General features: G+C 43.7%; 1 protein-coding gene across 1 annotated transcript in view; it reads right to left on the bottom strand.

Moving 5' to 3' along the window:
* Positions 1–22038, bottom strand: part of LOC121271161 (voltage-dependent P/Q-type calcium channel subunit alpha-1A-like) — a 760453-nt gene that overhangs the window by 280781 nt on the left and 457634 nt on the right. The window contains exon 10 of the mRNA XM_041176921.1: positions 7750–7853. Within this exon, the coding sequence (XP_041032855.1) occupies positions 7750–7853 (104 nt within the window). The remainder of the gene's footprint in view (positions 1–7749; positions 7854–22038) is intronic.

Here is a 22038-nt window from a genome sequence, read left to right as displayed (position 1 = left end):
ATGAAGTAAGCAACTGTACTGAAGCCAAATCAAATTTGCTGATGATACAAAGATGGGTAGGAAAGCAGTTGTGAGGAGGATACGAAGGGTCAAAGGGATATAGATAGTTTAAGTGAGTGGGTAAAATTGTGACAGATAACGTACAATGTGGGAAAATGTGCGGTTGTCCACTTAGGCAGGAAGAATAGAAAAGCAGAATATTATTTAAATGGAGAGAGACTGCAGAATGCTGAATGCAAAGGGATCTGGGCATCTTTGTATCTGATATTACAAAAATTTAGCCTGCAGATACAGAAAGTAATTAGAAAAACAAATGAAGCATTGGCCTTTATTGCAAGGGGGGTAGCATATAAAGGTAGGGAGGTTTTGCTACAGCAACAATACAGGGCTTTGCAGTACTGCGTACAGTTTTGGCCTTCTTACTTAAGCATGAATATACTAACATTAGAAGCAGATCAGAGAAGATTTACTATGCTGATTCCTGGGATGAAAGAGTTGTCAAATTAAGAAAGGTTGAGCAAGTTGGGATATACTCATACTGTGGAGGAATCTAGAACTCGGGGGCACAGTTTGAACATAAGGAGTCTCCCATTGAAGATGGAGATGAATAAGAATTTGTTCTCTTAGAGGGTAGTGGTCTTTGAAATTCTCTTCCACCAAGAGCATTGGAGGCTGCGACATTGAATATATTCAAGGCTGAGTTAGACAGATTTTTGATTGACAAGAGAGTCAAGGATTATGGGACAACAGGCAGGAAAGTGGAGTTAAGACCAGAATCAGATCAGCCATGATCTTATTGAATGGTGAAGCAGGCTTGATACCGAATGGTCAACTCATGCTCTTTTATTTTAATTCATTCACAGGATGTGGGCTTTGCTAACTGGGCCAGCATTTTGCCCATCCCAAGTTGTCGTTGAGAAGGTGGTGGTGAGCTGCCTTCTTGAACTGCTGCAGTCCATGTGGTGTAGGTACTCCCACATTGCTGTTAGGAAAGGAGTTCAGGATTTTGACGCAGCAACTGTGAAGGAACGGCAATTTATTTCCAAGTCAGGATGGTGATTGAATTGGAGGGGAACTTCCAGGTGGTGGTGTTCCCATCTATCTGCTGCCCTTGTCCTTCTAGATGGTAGTGGTTATGGGTTTGGAAGGTGATGTCTAATGAGCCTTGGTGAATTCCTGCAGTGCATCTTGTATATGGTACACACTGCTGCTACTGTGCGTTGGTGGTGGAAGGGGTCAATATTTGTGTATGTGGTGCCAATCAAGCAGGCTGCTTTGTCCTAGATCGTGTTGAGCTTCTTGAGTGTTGTGGGAGCTGCACTCATCCAGGCAAGTAGGGAGTATTCCATCACATTCCTGACTTGAGCCTTGTAGATGGTGGACAGGCTTTGGGGAGTCAGGAGGTGAGTTACTCATTGCATGACTCCTAGCCTCTGAGCTGCTGTTGTAGCCACAGTGTTTATATGGCTAGTCCAATTCAATTTCTGGTCAATGGTAACCTCCGGGATGTTGATAGTGGGGAATTCAGTGATAGTAATGCCATCGAATGTCAAGGAGTGACGGTTAGATTCTCTGTGGTTGGAGATGGTCATTGCCTGGCACTTGCGTGGTGCAAATGTTACTTGCCACTTGTCAACCCAAGCCTGGATGTTGTCCAGACCTTGCTGCTTTTGGACATGGACTGCTTCAGCATAAGAGGAGTCACAAATGGTGCTGAACACTGTGAAATCATCAGCAAACAGCCCCACTTCTGACCTTATGATGGAAGGAAGGTCACTGATGAAGCAGCTGAAGATGGTTGGGCTGAGGACACTACCCTGAGGAACTTCTGCGGTGATGTCCTGGAAATGACTGACCTTCAACAACCACAACCATCTTCCTTTGTGCTAGGTTTGACTCCAACCAGTGGAGGGTTTTCCCCCTGATTCCCATTGACTCCAGTTTTGCTAGGGATCCTTGATGCCACAGTCAGTCAAATGCAGCCTTGAAGTCAAGGACAGTCATTCTTAGCTCACCTCTGGAGTTCAGCTCTTTTGTCCATGTTTGAACCAAGGCTGCAATGAGTTCAGGAGCTGAGTGGCCCCAGCTGAACGCAAACTGGGCATCAGTGAGAAGGTTATTGCTAAGCAAGTGCCAATTGATAGCACCGTTGATGACCCCTTCCATTACTTTACTGATGATCGAGAGTAGACTGATGGGGCAGTAATTGGCTGGGTTGGGTTTGTTCTGCTTTCTGTGTACAGGACATACCTGGGCAATTTTCCACATAGCAGAGTAGATGCCAGTGTTGCAGATGTAGTTGAACAGCTTAGCTGGCAGCCCATAGCCTTTGCATTATCCAGTGCCTTCAGCCGTTTCTTGATATGGCATGGAGTGAATTGAATTGGCTGGAAACTGACATCTGTGAAGCTGGGGACCTCTGGAGGAGGCCAAGATGGATCATCCACTTGGCACTTCTGGCTGAAGATTGTAGCAAATGCTTCAGCCTTATCTTTTGCACTGATGTGCTGGGCTCCCCCATCATTGAGGATGGGGATATTTGTGGAGCCTCTTCCTCCAGTGAGTTGTTTAATTGTCCACCACCATTCACGACTAGATGTGACCGGACTGCAGAGCTTGGATCTGATCCGTTGGTTGTGGGATCACTTAGCTCTGTCTATCACTTCCTGTTTACGTTGTTTGGCATGCAAGTAGTCCTGTGTTATAACTTCACCAGGCTGACACCTTATTTTTAGGTATGCCTGGTGCTGCTGCTGGTAGGCCCTCCTGCACTCTTCATTGAACCAGGGGAGGCGACGGTGCAATGGTATTGTCACTGGACTAGTAATCTAGAGACCCAGGGTAATGCTCTCGGGATCTGGGTTTGAATCCCACCATGGCAGATGATGGAATTCGAATTCAATAAAAATCTGAAATTAAAAGCCTAATGATGACCATGAAACCGTTGGCGATTGTTGTAAAAACCCATCTGGTTCACTAATGTCCTTTAGGGAAGGAAATCTGCCATCTTTACCTGGTTTGGCCTATGTGTGAGTCCAGACCCACAGCAATGTGATTAACTCTTAAATGCCCTCTGAACAAGGGCAATTAGGGATGGGCAATAAATGCTGACCATTCCCATGAATAATAAAAAAAACAAATTAGTGCAAGGTTTCCTTCTTCACGTTTAACCTGACGCCATGAAACTTCATGGTTATCATGTTGAGGACTCCCATGGCAACTCCCTGCAGACTGTATGTCACTGTGCCGCCACTTCTGCTGGGTCTGTCCTGCCAACGGTACAGAACATACCCAAGGATGATGATGGTGTCTGGGACATTATTTGTAAAAAGATTCCGTGAGGATGACTATGTTGCTTGACTAGTCTGTGAGACAGCTCTCCCAATCTTGGCTGTAAGGAGGACTTTGCAGGGTCGACAGGGCTGAGCTTGACCTTATCATTTCTGGTGCCTAGTGCTGGGTGGTCTGTCCCGTTTCATTCCTTTTTTGAGACTTTGTAGCAGTTTGAGACAACTGAGTGGCATGCTAGGCCATTTCAGAGGACAGTTAAGAGTCAACCACATTGCTGTGGAGTCACAAATAGGCCAAACCAGGTAAGGAAGACAGATTTCCTTCCTTAAAGGACATTAGTGAGCCAGATGGGTTTTTACAACAATCGACAATGGCTTCATGGTCATCATTTAATTCCAGATTTTTATTGAATTCAAATTCCACCATCTGTTGTGTATTACCCATGGGTCTCTGGGTTACTATTTTCTGGATTACTCTTCCAGCGACAATACCACTATGCCATCACCTCCCCTACACCACTACGCCATTCCTCCCCTATTTCTTATGTTCTTATGATCTAATAGCACTGTGGATGTACACCACAGGACTGCAGAAGTTCAAGAAGGCAACTCACAGCTATCTTCTCCAGGGCAATTAGAGATGGCCGACAGATGTTGGCCTTGCCAGTGATGCCCACATCCCATAAAAGAATTTTAAAAAGCACACATTTACTAATATATATGTTTTACACTTTTTATATGAAAAAGTGTTTAATTTACTAAGAAACTCTACTAATGTATGATGAAAGTATTAAATGATTCAGTACAGCTTTTTGAAGTCATTTTTAGGTTACTCACAGATGGAAAATAGTATATTTATTAAACCTGTGTATTTTGGTGATAAGCCGATTGTCAGCTGCATTAATAAAACTGCACCAGGTCAACATCCTTAAACACATAAAAGGAAAAAATAACAACTGTGTTCTGTTATACTGCCTGATTGGGCTGGTTCAATTGAGATTTTATGCTTGCGATTAGGCAAATGAATTTTTATCAACTGTAACTAACCAATGCAATTTCGAACACATTTTTGTCACAATTTCCCAATTGCACCCAAATCAAACCTCTACCCTAACAATTTTTATGAATAAAGGAAAGACTTTTAGATCGAACAAGCATGACCCTTCCAATCACCATCGCACCATAATACTTAATCTTTTCCTTTTCATAAATGCATCTAAAGCTGGAATGTTTACAAGTGTCTTTGGTCAAAAGAACTGAGGTAATGATGCTTCCCAGTTTCACAGGAAACAGTAACCAACTAATTTTGTTCACTCCACAGGGCATTAAGAAGTGGCACTGCACTACACACAGCAAAGACTGCATTCCATTGTAGTGGCAAAGATCTGAGCACTAACTGCTCCCCTAGCCAAGTTGTTCCAGTACAATTATGACAATGACAGCTACCCAGCAATGTGGAAAATTGTCTAATTACCAGCCAATCAACCTTCTCCCAATCATCCATAAATGCATCAATAATCTGCTCACCGATGCTCAGCTTGGGTTCCACCAGAACCATGACTCCAGACTTCACCACCTCTTTGATCCAGACACAGATACAAGAGATAAATGTCAAAGGAAAAGTGAGAATAGCTGCCGTTCCTTCATTCTCGCTGGGTCAATGTCTTGGAATTCCCTACTTGACAGAGTTGTGGGAGCATCAACACTACAAGGACTACATAGTCCACCTTTTCAGGGCAATATGGTCTTCACAGGACTGTCCATATCCCAAGGACAAATACAATAAAAAAGTTGCCTCTTGAACCACTTTGTTGTATTATATTGCTGTCCTTCCCTGGTAAACTATTTGGAAATTCTAATAGCCTTTCAGCTGACTTACTATTTCACCTCCAACTTCCATTTTTTTAACTTTGTTCTACTATGGTATTTAAATCTTTCTTTACAGTCAGCAGTTGGCTTGATATAAGTTTGTGAATACATTTTGTACTCGTAAAAACTTCATTAAGGAATGGGAGGGCTCATTGAAAGACAGTCATAGCCCCCTGGTCTGGGGCCAAGAGGTCAGGGTGAGAGATTAAATGCAGCCATGGTTTGTGGACCTCATTGTCAGCTGAGAGATTAAAGGCAGTCCTGGGGCTTTATGGACCTCATTGTCAGGGTGAGAGATTAAAGACAGTCATGGGGCTTTGTGGACCTCATTGTCAGAGGGAGAGGTTTAAGACAGTCCTGGAGCTTTGTGGAACTCATAGTCAGGGTGAGAGATTAAATGCAGTCATGGTTTGTGGACGTCACTGTCAAGTGAAAGATTAAAGGCAGTCCTGGAGCTTTGTGGAACTAATAGTCAAGGTGAGAGATTAAAAGTAGTCCCGGGGCTTTGTGGATCTCATTGTCAGAGTGAGAGATTAAAGACAGTACTGGGGCTTTATGGAACTCATAGCCAGGGTGAGAGATTAAATACAGTCATGGTTTGTGGACCTCATTGTCAGGTGAGAGATTAAAGACAGTCATGGGGCATTGTGGTCCATACTACAGCACTATGCTTGTCACAGTCCTGCTCCGGGGAGAGGCAAGGCCTGTGTGCTCAGTTGGGATAAGGCACAGCTTGGTGTACAGGATGTGGTCATGATCTTACAGTCGGTGGCCATGGGGTTGCCTGGCTCGGTAATGGGCTGCAGATCAGATGGTCACGGTTAGGGGAAGCATCTGCAGCCTGTAAATGAGAAAAACATAATAAAGAGGGGGTATTTGAAAGTCGCCTGGAGGCGGGGGGCGGGGTGGGGGGGGCGGTTGCCTTTGAAGACACTCAAGTAAAAGGCATAAGCAGAGTAACTGTCCATTATGGAAGCCAATCTGAAAAGCTACCAGTGTTGGTATTGACAGGCTGAGTACCAAGCCATCTAGGATGAAATTGGCTACATTGATAGCATGCTGACAATACCGAGTTCGCAGTGATCCTGCTGAACAATGGAAAAGAACTGATGAGACTTGTCAAAAATTGACATCAGGGACCTAAATCTGGAGGTCAGAAGCTCAGAAATAAGCAGTTACTCTTTAATAGTTCAAGGGATGTAGGTGTCGCTGACTAGGCCAGAATTTTTTGCTCATCCTAATTGCTCTTGAGAAGGTGGTAGTGAGCTGCCTTCTTGAAGCTCTGCTGTCCATGTGGTGTAGGTACACCCACAGTGCTGTTAGAGAGGGAGCTCTCTATTGGCTTTCCAACCAGTCCTAAAATCACTAGCAGAAATTAAGCAGGAGAGGCTGTATCCAGAGGTTGCTCATCAACAGTTGAAGACTCAACACCAACATATAAATATATTCTAATGTCAACTCAAGATATTTAATTCAATATGAATTCCATTTATTTTACTGTCTTCCAGCACTCAACATTTTTAAACATGATTAAATTTATTCAGACAAGCCACTGGAGGAAACAACTGTCTCTTTGTAGGATCAGAGAAACACCTTTGTTTTAAAATGGTTAAAAAAAATAAACTAAAGGGGCAGTGGGATCTCCTTTTCAAGTACTTCCTAAAATGTTCTGCAGATACCCTAAAACTTGGGATTGGCCTCCCTGGAAACCAAGCCTGCCTGTGGTCCATAATTATACTCACCAACATTTTCCCCCCTTGGTTTTGACCCTTCTATGAAGATGCTGACTCTCGTTTGGGTGTTCCATACTACAACCAGCATGACACTTAATTTTTCTACACCAGCAGTGCTCGTGGCCTTTTCAAGTTATATTGCTTATTTGGCAGTCTGAATTTACCAATATGGTGGGGGTGCTCAAAATCAACTTAAGACCAGAGAGACAGTTTTTGAGCAAATAATTCGAAACAAATTCTACAGAATTTATACAAAAAGCAACAGCAAACAGAACAGTGTTTGCTGTAAAGAGGTCTGGTGTGTTTCTTAAAACTGCAGTGTTACAATACTAAAGTTCAGACCCATGAAGTGGAGATGAAAGTAGAGAAAGCAGCTTCCATCCTATTACACACAGTCCCAGATTCAGGTTATCATGATCAGACTGGCAGAAGAAGACTATGGCATTTCCCTAGGGAAATTATGGGGAGTGTTGGGTATAGATAAAGGGGTGGGAGTGGTGGGGGATGAAAGGAAGAGAGACAGAATTCTTGTGGCAAATGATATTCCCCTGTGAACCTCCTAACAGACAGTTACAGTGGGAAAGCTATGGTGGCTTTCTTTTACCCCCATACCATCTGATCACCAAACTGTTAAACCCATCCAGATCAAAAATGATAAGGAAAAACAATGCCACAACATGAAATTATCATAGTTCACCAAACTATCTCATTGATCAAAGTTTTCTGCCCTGTAACGCCACATAGCAAATGGGAAGAGCTTACTTTCATTAAATGGTGTATCTTACAATGATCTAGGTATTAAAGTCAGGGAGCTAAATCTTTCAAAATAAAACACAGATAGACCAAGAACTACTTACCCTGACAGGACACCAAGGACAAGATTCAGCATAAAAAAGGAGCCAATTATGATGAGGGGGATAAAATACAGCCAGTTCCAGGTGTTCCCTAAGGCATCATTGCTCTGAAAGGAAAAAATGAAGAATTAAATTAGCTGCCAGTTTGTATTAACACAGGAACCACATTCCCACTGCTCTCCTGCCTCCTTCTGGTGTCAGGGTTCAGAAGTTCTTCTCTCCCAGCTCTGTTGATGTTTTTATAAATATGCACATTCTTCTTTCTCTAAGAGGAGGGAAAGAAAGGGAGAGAAAGTGAGGATGAGAAGGTTACCCCAACCTTAGTCTCTCCCACATCCTTCCTCAATGTTTCTATTGCCCAGGCATCCACGTTTTTTTCACCAAAGTTGATCTCATCTTAAAAAATAAAATTATGAAGGTGTCTGATAGTCTAGATAGATAGATAGAAAATATTTCCACTTGTAGGGGAGACCAAAACTAGGAGTCACAAATATAATAGATATAAATAGTCACTAATAAATCCAATAAGGAATTCAGGAGAAACTTCTTCACCCAAAAAGTGGTTAGAATGTGCAACTCTGTTTTGTAAGGAGTAGTTGAGGTGAATAGGATAATAGCATAGATGCATTTAAGGGGAAAGTAGATAAACACACGAGGAAGAAAAGAATAGAACGTGTTATGATGTGCCAGGTGGACCAAATCCACAAAGGAAACTTGGCCGCGTTGTCACAACGGTTTTGCAATTTGTATTTATCACAACAAGACTTATGCACTGAATTCGGAAGGATTGAATCCACTAACACCTATAGAGATTTTAAAATTAAGTTAAAATATTTGTTAACAAAAGGAAAAAAAACAACAAACACACACAAGCTTACAGTTACACGGCTACTTTGTCTTAAAAGTTAGTATTAACACAAAACTCTTAATTAAACAGGCTCCCAACTACACACCCACTTTAAGGCAACAATCCAAAATAGACTTGAAATTACAAAATTAACCCAACAAGTTTACTGCAGCACCCACTCAACAGTGGAATTCCAAACGCTTATAATACAACGTTAGTTGGACTGCTTCATGCAGTGTACCTAGCGATCTCACATGGCTACACCCCCTACATAGCCTTCCACCCTTTTTTATATATGTTTTCTCTATCTTCAATCTGTAAATTCCATTGCTCAACAGGTCTTTGGAAATTTACCTTTCTCATAATATAGAGATCTTTCATGTTGTCAATATGGCTTCTTTCCTTTTCGGAAAAATAAACATAATAACCTTGCCCTATTTATCTTGTTAGTTGTAAACATCCTACCATTCCTTTGAAGCCTTATCACCATTCCACTTACCTTAAAATGCAAATTTCCTTCACACCTTATCTGTGGAACCCTCATCCTAGTTTACTCATTAGCATTTTCACATTTAATTTCTTTTGATAATTTCAACCTTGCAGTCTTTCTGACTCTAATTTAATTAAATCAGCCACACAGACAACCATAAACCCACAATAATATTATAGTTTTGTGACAAAGGATAAGCTGATAGTGTTAGATGGAGATGGTTGAGAGGAGGACATGGATCAGTTGGGGTGAATAGTGTTTTTCTGTGCTGTATGGTCTCGATAATTTTATGTAAGACATAAGGGGAACTGGAACAAATTGAAGAATATTTGCTGCAGCTCAGGTACCAACTAATGGGGAAATTGTTAATGGGAGTGTTGTTTAAAATCCCAGTCCCATTATCCTGGCCACTCATAAAATAAAATAGGAACAAATGATTCTATTTTAATTTTAAAAACTTTTTATTCCTTTCCCCCAACTTTTTGCGCCCATCTTCTTCAGGTGGTGATTCTCGCTGGAGTACAGTTTACAAGCTTTGTATTTGTAGCATTATGCCCACCTAGCTATTTTTCTTGTATAATTCTAAATAGTGAGTGTCATTAGGCTACATCATTAGGGGACATCACAGCCAAACCTGTTGCTGTTTTCAGTGGACACCACCACATATGCACTTCCCAGCAGCTTTCATGCCCCAACTGTTGTCTGAGCCAAGATCAGGATATGAAGATAGGGCTGTCCAGGTCTCTATTTCTCAGTATTACAGCAGCTCGATCACCTTATGAGCTGTGGCCTTATCTGTCCATGTCATTTATTTAAATGTTTTTATTTTAAAACTTAGCATGAATACTTAGCACCATTGGGAAAATCATTTGCATTCATGAGCCCAACAATGTAAGGAAAGGAGACATAAGAATACAATCAGTTGATCTGCATGCCTTGGTCCATCTGCCTTACAAAGGTCAAGAGCAATCTCATGCCACCTATCCAGTGTTAGTTAACAAAGCAAGCTGCCTTGGAAGGGACCAAGTACATCAGCTATAAATAAAACATTGCAATTCCCCCCACATCAAAGAAAATTCCTTCTATTGAGACTGTCAGTTGAGTTCTGTAGGTCTATGGTGTCTAGGATCTGGATTTGATTTGAATTCCAGGAGCTAAGAGATCAGCAACTAGGGCAGCAATCAGAGCACTTGAACTGGCCTCTGCACCACACTTCAATCGATTTCACATTGAAACTTTATAGGTAACAAATAAAGACAATTCTGTTTTCATCAGACAGTGCTGGATTCAAGCCTAAGCCATTTTTGTTACATACAGGTGGTCTTCTTCAAAATAGTGCCACGGGATCCTCTAGGTCCACCTTGGAGGGCAAGTGAAGCCTTGGTTTAATATTGGATCTGAAAGATGGCACCTCCAAAATTGCAGCACAGTCCCTCAACACTGGAAGTGTCAGTCAAATAGAACTTCTAAATTAGAAGTGAGTGTGCTACCAACCGAGCAAAGGATGAAGGAAAAGAGATGGATGAGATCAATAATTGATTATGCTGAAAGTTATCAAGGAGTTAAGGAAGATGACAAGAGTTATTGCACTGTAGTTACATTCATACTGAATATCATTTATGTCCCAGTACCATGGAAACCAGACTGATGGGATTCAAACAGACAATTATGGGAGAACATGAGCAGGTTCATGGCCTGATGACCTGTTATTGCTGCTCTACAACCAGGTAATCTCCCTCTTATAGTGTCTTTGCAATAGTATAGTCAAGGAACCTATTACGCAGGGAATTCTGGACCCAAACCTACATTTGGCATGACATGCCAGAATCTCAGCATTCCAGTGATTAGTATTTGGATGTTTTGGTTCACTTAGGAATCATCCTAAGTTCAGAATCTTACCCAGCTAAATAAAAAAAAACAGCTTCATAGAGTACACCAACCTCTGTATTGTTTGATAAGTGATATCACAGAGATGACTAAATAGAAAACACAGAGATTGACTCTATAACTACACACCACACACCAAGGTCTCTGTGCAATTATACAAAGTTGACAGATAAAGGCTCCAAGGAACTACACATGATAACAATACAGTGCTTCAAACCCCTGTGAGATAATAATATTGCAGCTCCTGAAATATCTACCAAACTGGCAACCATATACATTAGGTTTTACTTAGTAAGCAAAGGCATTTCAAGTGATGTCTGGAATGGTTTGTTCTGTAACAACTTGAACAATGAAAAAGACAAAGGCTGATAGAGACAGCAGGTGGAATCATCCCAGATTTGCAGTAAGTGTGGTAGCGAGCGTGAAAAACAATATTTTACCCTCTGGCCGCAATGGCGGATTTTTGCACTGTATCGTCTCCTTTCTGATGTGTCCCGCCGCATTAATAATGCATTCATGGGAAACATGATGGATCTCTGGCAGGCAGCTTGGATTTGCCTACCCCGCCATATCCTCAGCACTTTCTTGGTCCAGGTGCCACATTTAAAGCATGCCAGAGCAAGACTACTACATGTCTACAGACCAGGTCTACTCCAGGTGACAGATGGCCCCGAAAGCAAAGGTAAAGGCAGCGCTCAGATTAAGTGATGCCTCTCCGGAGCACTTGCTGGATACAGTGGAAGGCCGCCATAAACTCCTCTACCCCTGCTCTGGCCGCAGGTGGTTCACCAAAGTCATCAATCTGGCCTGGGGAGCCATGGCAACGGCAGTCAGCTCTAATGGAGCACAGGCGAGGTCAGCCATCCATGCAGGAAGAGGATGAATGTTCTCAGCTGTTCCGCCAGGGTAAGTCAACCACCTCATCATTCTCAACCCACACACCCCCAAACCCATCACACATCCACAGGGATCTGACACCTCAAGGGACAACATCACTAACTCTCACATATACCCTCACATCTTCATCAGGCTTATATCATCTGGAGCTCACGTCCTCATCCCATCGATGGCTCTGCTCACCACACAAACATTCCTCACAGTGGCATGCATCCTGCTCATGCTCTCTCCATCTTTATTCATGTAGGAGAAGCTGGCTCACAACATAAAGGAGAGGTCCCAGGCTGGGGGAAGAGTGGCCCACATTAGGCCCCTCACTCACTTTGAGGTGTGCTATCGTGCTGACTGACGAGGACGTGGACCATGCCTGCGGTGACGGTGAAGCCGGCGGCGAACGCCCACGTGTGGACCCTGCACAGCATCATCCATCTTTCAACGTAACTGTGAGTGCTCTCCCTCTTGTTTTTGACTCTGCTGCCATGCACTAATTTGGTTCATAGGGAGCCCTACCAAGTGACCAATGCCCTCAGCCAGCCAGTCCCTCATCTCCATCCACATCCTCACCTCCAGCCAAGAGGACACCTCTCCATTGAAGAGCTGGAAATAAGCAGCCTGTAAGATCCATCACATCGCTTACTCACACCCTCCACCAGCAGAGAGATACGCACTTTGGTGGGACCAAGATCTAGAGCAGGTTCGGTCCACAATCTGGTGGTCAATACATGGACAAGTGTCTGTAGCAGGAGGAGGCAGGTTCAACCGAGCTCCCCAGCACTCGGAGGACTGCTGGGGAAGAGGCATCTGTGAGATCCGAGTCAGATGATGAACCTCTAGATTTGGCCTTCCAACTCATCGTGGAATCAGCAGAAGGCAGGGGAAAATCATGCAGAGCTGTTGGAAGCCCTTAACAGTGTGGCACACGAGTTGGAGAAGCGCGTCTGCCTGCTCTCTGATGAACTGGTGCATGGAGGTCTCCATGGAAAGATGGCAGATGCCTGGTCCACCCTGGTCCAACAGAACACGAAGATGTGCGGTAGCCATGGTGAGTTCCTGCAGTGACAATGTGAGAAAGAAACGGGGCACCTCGGCGTCCCTCCTGGTGCTCCTTCCCCTCCAGGAGTGAGGCTGGATCCTTGGGCACCCAGAAGGAGGAGGAGGAGCGGCAGCTGGACACCCCAGGGTCATCCACTCAGGAATCCCAGAGGCTGTCTGCTCCCTCCAAGTCCCCTTTGCCTGTGGCCTCCCCAACCTTGACCTCTGTCACCACAGAGGAAGCAGCTGGCCTATAGGAGGACAGCCAAAACAAGTCGGGGCCCTCAAGGCCTCGGCTCTTCAGAGGACGCATACCGAAGTCATCATAAGTAACAGGGTCAACCATTGCAGAGCCTGTCTCAACCCTTGCTCCGGATGTCAGGGCAGCCCCTAGAAGTAGTAGTGGCCTAGAAAAGTTAAGAAATTCTGATCACAAGCAGTTGCATGGACGTACACACTTTGCCACTTTACAATCTGCAAACATATTCACTTTCATTGAATAATATGCAATGTTGTCTTTCAGCTTCATTGACAAGCTTCCACCCTCCCCCCCCCCCGCCAATTAGCAGTTCAGCTGCATGCTGCCAGCCCATGAGTGATTCTGGAGGGAGAAGTCTGTGTGTGGCAGGGCCTTTCGGAGCCTCATGCAGGCACTCCCCTATACATGCGGAGCCTTCATCCATCACACTCATCTCACTGTCCCGAGCATTTTCAATGTTGCCTACTGGGCTTCTCTTTCACTTGTCCATCTGAGCTGACCTGCATCTCCGCCCATCCACTGTCTACACTCCCATGCAACACCTGTCCCCATTCAACACGAGGCTCCGCTCACTTTCAATTTGCACAGCATGATAGTCACTAATTTTTGATTAGCTCCCCTATCCTTTCCACTCCCCCAGTCACCCATGTGCTTTCCCCCATCATAATCCACTCCCCTGGCATCACCTTCCACCCCCCTACCATTACTTTACAGCCCGAACCCTTGTCATTCCAGGATGTCCAGGTGAGCGTGCACATTCCCTACCTTCCTGAAAATCCCACCCCAACTTCCCTGACCTCCTCCTTCCCATCCCCAGGGTCCGTGTTTGTTTCCATGTCCCCCACCAACCACCCTTGCCGTCCCTTCTACTGATACTGACACACCAGCACCTTCTCACCCTACTGGCTCACTCTCCCCTCTCTCATTCTCATCACTCCAAATTCCAAACCTTACCCCAACCTGACACCCTCGCGCCCACCCTAACCTCAGTCCTCTGACAACTTTGCCCCCCACCGACAATCTTACACCTGCCGCCACCTGCCCCACACCACAGCCCACTTCCAATCTCACCAGCCCCAGTACACCTTCCTCTCCCACTCACACCTAGACCATCCTCTCCCTGCCTCCCATCTTCGCCGATCATATGTACCAGCCCATGGCGACGTCTGTGAAGTTCCAAAGCAGGTCCAAAGCATCAATGGAGAGGTGGTGGCATAGTGGTATTGTCACTGGACTGGTATTCCAAGAAACCCAGTGTAATGCTCTGGGGACCTGGGTTTGAATCCCACCATGGCAGATGGTGAAATATGAATTCAACAAAAATCTGAAATTAAAAGTTTAAAAGTTTAACGTGGTTCGCCAATGTCTTTTAGGGAAAGAAATCTGCCATCCTTACCTGGCCAACATGTGATTCCAGACCCATAGAAATGTGGTTGACTCTTAAATGCCCTCTGAACAAGGGCAATTAGGGATGAGCAATAAATGCTGGCCTGGCCAGCAACGCCCAACAAATAAATTTTTTAAATTGGAAAATGGAAGAAGGTGAAGTCAGCGAAGTTGAAGCTGCTGTGTGGGGACCTCCCACCTTCCATGTGCATGAAGATTCACCCAGCATGAGATGCTTGTGTTCCTCCAGGGTCCGGTAGCTGTAAGGCTCCAGCATCTTCCTCTCCTCGGATGCTCACGATCTGAGCAAGGCCTTAAAGGCTTCTGCACATCATGTTTGTCCAGACATGTTCTGAGCTGGCGTAACGGTAAATCGAACGTGGGGGATCCGATTCCAGCCAGGCCTTACTTTGTATCTCATTAGTGGGATGCAAATCAGGTTCATATTGGTCTCCAGATGATCCTGCTGTGATTTCACACTGGTGTAATACCAATTTCTGCACCTCTCACCGAATTCCCCCTGCCCACCATGATGCCCCTCACCAAATGGAGCAGAAAATTCCAGTCAGCGTGTACTGTGATGTTACAACCTACCAAGAGAGAGAACATGGAAGGAAGAGGGAAAGGGGAAGGAAAAGAAGAGAATTAAGAGAAATGGAAATAAAGAGAGGGAGAAAAACAGAGAATGAGACAGGCACTGGGCAAGAGAGAGGAATGAAAAAATAAGTATGAGGAAAAAGAAGGAAAAAAGAGAGAAAAACGGGAGCAGAGAGAAAAAATAAGATTATATCAGAAAATGGGGAGAGAATGAAAGTTAGGGGAAGACCACAAGAAAGATTATGTATTCTATTAATTTAAAAACTGTACAATTATTTTTTCCAACAAAAAAAACAAAAGCAAGACTTAGCTTTATAACAGAGCAATTAGACCCGGCTTTCCCAAAAGTAGACACTCTCCCAACCTGTCCTATACAACAACAACTTGCATTTAAATGTTGCCTTTAACATTTAAGAAAAACTTCCCAAGGTACTTGATAGAATTGCAGGGAAAAAATAAAGGCCAAGCCAAAGAAGGAGACATTAGAAGAGGTGAACAAAAGCTTGGTGAAAGGGATGTGTTTTTCCAGGAGGAGATAGGATTAAGGAAGGCATTCCAATGAGTTTGACCAAGGCAGCAGAAGGCATGGCCACCCATGGTGGGGACAAAGATAAGAAAAATTGCGTATCAAGCCAGATTTGGAGGAATGGACAGGTCACCAGTGAGTTTCTATAACTTTGGAGGTGGTTACACAGATAGTAGGAGGCTGTGAACGTATTTAAACATGATAATTTGCTTCAGAAATTGCTTATTAGTGAAGTTCATGGAGGAGAAGTGCTCTCTGAAGACTCACTGTGGACTCCTGCATAGTATCTTGGCTCTTGTCCCATCTGTTCCTGCTTTCCCAAATCTTCCTTGCTGCTCCCCCTCATCATCTGGCTCCGAGATGGCTCTACCAGGTCGCCCCTGGCTGCCAAAAACAGCACAGCACCAGAAAAGTCTTCTTTTCAGCAGTCAGAATTAAGTTTCACCCAACCATGGTCATATCTCCCCCAACAATTACATTCTGGAGTTAACCTGTAGCCTCAAATATCAACCAGTAACTAAACTGTATGTACTGAACTAGACTTTTAAATAGCATGGTGAAGGGCCCTTCCTGCCTGTTAGTGCCATATTCCTAATCAAAATTTATCATGGGTAAGCCAGACGCTGGAACAGCGCAATATCCGAAAGGTTTCTACAACAAGCTGAGGATCTGGTTTAGTATTTTGACAAGCCATCTTAGTAGTCCTGGGGTGTTCCCTGGACACCTAAAGATCAGCCCAATCCAATATGGCAGACAGCATAATCCTCCGGAAGCCCCCAGCATCACAGATCCCAGCATCGTAGATCCCAGTCATCAGCCACTTCGATTCACTCCACGTGAAATCAAGAAATGGCTGAACGGCACAGGATAGTGCAAAGGCTATGGGCCCTGACTATATTCCGGCAATAGTACTGAAGACTTGTGCTCCAGAACTTGCTGCGCCCCTAAACAAGCTGTTCCAGTACAGCTACAACACTGGCATCTACCCAGCAATGTGGAAAATTGCCCAGGTATGCCCTGTATACAAAAAGCAGGACAAATCCAACCTCGTCAATTACTGCTCCATCAGTTTACTCTTGATCATCAGTATAGTGATGGAAGGGGTCATCAACAATGCTAACAAGTGGCACTTGCTTAGAGGCACAATTTGGGTTCCGCCAGCGTCAGTCAGCTTCTGACCTCATTACAGCCTTGGTTTAAACTGAACTCGAGGTGAAGCAACAGTTACTGTCCTTGACATCAAAGCAGTATTTGACCAAGTGTGGCATCAAGGAACCGGAGCAAAACTGGAGTCAATGGGAATCAGAGGGAAAATTCTCCAATGGTTGTGGTTGTGGTTGTTGTAGGTCAATCATCTCAGTTCCAGGACATCACTGCAGGAGTTCCTTGGGGTAGTGTCCTAGGCCCAACCATCCTCAGCTGCTTATCAATGACCCTCTTTCCATCAGAAGGTCAGAAGTGGGGATGTTCGCCGATGATTACATAATGTTCAGCCACCATTTGTAACTCCTCAGATACTGAAACAGTCCATGTCCAAATGCAGCAGGACAATATCCAGGTTTGGGCTGATAAGTGGCAAGTAACATTCGCACTACACAAGTGCCAGGCAATGACCATCTCCAACAACAGAGAATCTAACCATCGCCCCATGATATTCAATGGCATTACCATTGCTGAATCTCCCACTATCAATATCCTGGGGGGTTACCATTGACCTATTGTTGACCTATATAAGCTTTGCTTTAAAACAATGCTTAGTTTGCTATAATGAGAACTCACTGCTAACTGATGTTGTGTATTAGTGAAACATCAAGAGTTTTATGAGGTAGATCAGAAGAGAATACTTTTTGAACAAATATGTGTGTTGCCACTCTTTTTAGGTTTCTTTAGGTATGTGAAGTTGGGCAGAAGCTGTCCTGAGGGTGACAATTCCTCCAATTTCTTCTCACTCCCTTCCTGTGAGGTGTTGTCAAGCCTCAAATTTACCAGAAAAGCTGTGCATGTCACTGGAGTGGGGGAGGCAGTGGTATAGTTACTGGACTAGTACCCCAGAGACCCAGAGTAGTGCTCTGAGGACCTGGGTTCAAATCCCACCACGGCAGATAGTGAAATTTGAGTTCAATCAAAAAAAAAAATCTGGAATTAAAAGTCTGATGATGACCATGAAACTATTGCTGATTGTCATAAAAACCTATCTGGTTCACTATTGTTCTTTAGGGAAGGAAATCTACCATCCTTATGTGGTCTGGCCTACGTGTGACTCCAGAGCCACAGCAATGTGGTTGATTCTTAAGTGCCCTCTGAACAAGGGCAATTAGGGACGGGCAATAAATGCTGGTCTAGCCAGAGATGCCCACATCTTAAGAACAAATAAAAAAAAGCGGAGTGACAGCCTGCCTAAGAATGCAACAATATCACACAATTTATATTGTATCTATGCACTAATGTATAAAAGAGTCGCAATATGCTTCACAGACACTGAGCCACAGAGTGTGTAATTTGGAAATTAACTGGAAACTTGGTTAAAAAGGGCTTTTGAATGTAGACACTTGTGAGACAATGAGGCTTAGGAAGGGAATACCAAAGTACAGCCTCACTGACTGAATGCTCTGTTGCCACTGGTGAACCATAGGAAGGGTGTCAGGGTAGGGCACATAAAACAATATGAGTTGTGAACAATGAGCAAATCACACTTGTTTTATATGCTGCCTTTTCATGTCTCAAAGCAATTCACAGAGATGGCAAAATCTACTATTATGTGAGCAATAGAAGCAGCAATATCCTAGAAACAACAGAGTTGAAAATCCAGTTAACATTTTTTGAGGTATTTCCTGAGGGAAGAATGTTAGCCAAGAAAACTCACTGCTCTTCTTCAGATAGTTCCATGTTATCTTTAACAACAGACATGTCTCACCTGAAGGATGACATTGCTTGGTAATGAGATATGTTAGGAAATAGAGCCAGTTTAAGTAAGTTATATATGTATTTGTGGGTGTTAGGAATGAATTTTAGCCTTAAAGTTTACGTTTGATTTGTATTTCTGTGGTTGTGTGTAAGAAAAGGTCAAGTTGAATTTTAATTTCACTTTAAAAGGTGAAACCTGAGATCTAGGTTCATATTCAGTGGAAACAGCAGGTCTAAAGCTGTTTGTATACCTGCATTTCTAATGAGTTTTATGACTGCTGAAGAGAAGTTAAAGCAAACACAAGAGTAGAAAAAACTGTGCTGTCGCCCAGCAACAGGGCTACAGAGAGGCAGGCCCCACCCAGACACCCACACAGGAAAATTAAAGAGAAAGCAGTTTAAGTTCAGCTGAAAACAGATGCCAGGGAAAGACTGGAGCAGAGGGGCAGATAGCAAGTCCTAAACTGAACTTGAAGCTAGGATTCCAGAGAGACTGAACACTGGGAGAGGGAGCTGCAGAGTGAGAGCAGATTTCTTGAAAGAACTGAAAGGTCCCAAGGTCAAGGAGTGAGACAGAAACAGGAGAAAGTCCCAAGAAGACCATCTAGTCCAAGGAAGGACAGGAACCAGGAAAGGTCCTCTTAAGTGAAGTTATGAGTGAGGAGCAAAGGAAGGCTCCAAGCTTAAAGAGATGAAAGCTGCAGGAAGCAGATTCAAAGCAATATAGGCTGGTAAGAAGTCAGAAGATCCAAAGAGACAGCTGAAGGCCTGTAACTCTTTGCTATGGGCATGTGAAGCAGTGGTGTACTGTTGATGGCTGAGTCGGTGAGAGACAGTGCGTGGAAGAAAGCTTGAATGCATGTGGTGACCCAGGGAGAGGAATATCAGAAGGAGAGTTCAGAACTCTGGAAGTGGATCCTTGTGGAAGGCGTCTGAGAGCAAGTGTCGGTTTGGGAGAAGATTCCAAAGCGAGTTCTTGGAGAGTGGAGATTGGAAACCCTGATGTGAGAGATGGAGTTCAGTGAGACTGCTTGGCTCACAGCGTAAAAGTTTCTGGAGGGGAGTTGAGGAGAGATCCATAGAATCTGTTTAGGGTGGCATCTGTCACTTGATTTCAGAGTGTGGTGTGTCTGACCACAGGTTGTCTATTGGTTTACATGGACTGTGTACTTACTGTGAACATTAGAGTATAAGATAGCTTTTGTAACTTGCGTTATCCTTATAAATCTATCTATAATATCTATAAAGATGCAGTTGTGGGTGAAGGACTAATATACTATAGTTCATCTTTTCTTGTTAAATAAATGTTTTAGTCTTTTGTTGAAAGTTCATCAGCTAACTCCTGTGACTCTATTCAGTAGCCACTCTCCACGTATCTAAGCAAAAAAAAGTCAGGATCTATCAAGCCGGGTTCAACCCTGGGATCAGGCTTGCCAGTAGTAACATCAACAGGGATCATAGCAGGTACAGCATTGGATTATGAACCTAGATAGAATACTTGGACCGTTTCCCAAAACTTTTAACCTAGAGGTGAGAGTGCTACCAACTGAACCAACATAGGCATAAATATTTTCCTTATAATATAAAGGGAATTGAACATATCATCATCAAGATCTCCCATAGCAGGTAAATTCCTCCATTTTGTCACATCAAATAGTCCCACAGCACATAATCTAAACTGGCAGTTCAGATAAATGGCATTATTTAACAATCAGCGGGAAGTTTGCTTGATATTCTGCCTTATTTACCATCCAGAACCAATGCTACCAAAAAACAGAGACAGCTTCCATTTAGCTGGTCGTGACCCTGATGTTGGCAAAGTGCTGACTCTCTTTTAAATAATCAGTTCCCCACCTCCTTGGAGCAGGCAGCCAATCTATATCCAGTCCTGCGCTGGTAAAATGCCCCAGCGGCACAACCAGGTTGGGGAGCTGATTTGGCAAACCTTCCTAAGATTTACACCACCTCACGCCCCACCACCTCCAGGTGAGCTGTGAAAATCCTGGCCTGTATTTCATAACTTAGAAATGAGGGATCCCAGCAATGGATCAAAATTTTCAGGGCAGTGTCCATGGGAATATGCCAACATTCATAAGGATACTCAAGAATGTGCCAATATTTGTAGGGCTCCCTGGAAATGATATTTCTCATGGTTTCCAGGAAGCTGCCAGTATTTGCAGGGATTTCCAGGAGAGTGTCACTATTTACAGGGATTCCACACACAGAAAAGTTTGAATAATGCTGATTTAAAAAGAAAAAAACCTTGTTCTTTAAATTTGTACATTGCGAGATTTGTAAAATTAACTCTCAGATTCATTGTAGGTTGGTTACAGCAGCTACAGCTTCACTTTAAGGGCCATATACCAGGTCAAAAACAGAATTACCTGGAAAAACTCAGCAGGTCTGGCAGAATCGGCGGAGAAGAACAAAGTTGACATTTCGAGTCGTCATGACCCTTCAACAGAACTAAGTAAAAATAGGAGAGGGGTGAAATATAAGCTGGTTTAAGGTGGGAGGGGTGGGGGGAGAGCTACCACGTCCCCTAGTTTGTTTACAGGCAGATGTATTGGTCCAGATTGCCCTCCCTTTGCCTCTAAGCAGTTAGTTAAAGCAAGGTCCTGGAAGAATCCTGACATCTTTCCTGCTGACATTTCCTTTGAATGATATATTGCACTGGATACCCAAGAGAGGGAGCAAGAGGACAGAAAAACCACATCAAAAAAACTCAAAGGGAAAACAGATCAAAAGGATTTCAGATAGTAAGGTACTGTCACCATCCAACAATGTCACGAGACAGCATTATGTTGGTTTTGGGAGGTGAGAGACCAATTTGAAACTCATTTTCTCTGGTTTGACTCTTCAAAAACAAATGACGCATTGTCTCGCAGGCTGTAACATTGCCTCTCAAATTCCAGCACTAACAGAAAGAAAGGCATGCACTCACAAAGTACCTTAGTGCATTTCTCAGAAACAGCTCAAAGCATTTCACACACAATCTATTTGATAAACAAGTATCAGTACCATGCCTTTAACTTTATAAAACATCCCAAGGAGCTTTACAGGAGCATTATAAAGCAAGATGTGACACGAAGCCATATAGGATAATTTTAGGATAGATGGCCAAAAGCTTAGTCAAAGAGGTAGGTTTTAAGAGCATCTTAAAGGAGGAGGGAGAGGTAAAGAGTCAGAGAGGTTTAGGAGGGAATTCCAGATCTCAGGGCCCAACTGATGGCATGCCATCAATGGAGGAACAATTAAAATTGGGGATGCTCAAAGGGCCAGAACTAGATGAAATTAGTTTAAATGAAACATGACGTACAGCCCGACAAGTGGGTGTAAAGAGACAGTATAAACATGGGCCATCTTCCCTGCCAAGATCATTCTTGGTGGAATAATTTCTACATATTCCTCATGACTCAGAAGTGAGCACTACCAAATGAGCCACACTTAGTATAGTCCCTATATTT

Source organism: Carcharodon carcharias, chromosome 30 (assembly GCF_017639515.1).
Source record: "Carcharodon carcharias isolate sCarCar2 chromosome 30, sCarCar2.pri, whole genome shotgun sequence".
NCBI lineage: Eukaryota > Metazoa > Chordata > Chondrichthyes > Lamniformes > Lamnidae > Carcharodon > Carcharodon carcharias.
Note: the sequence above shows the minus strand (reverse complement) of the source record. Positions and strands in the feature narration are given on the sequence as shown.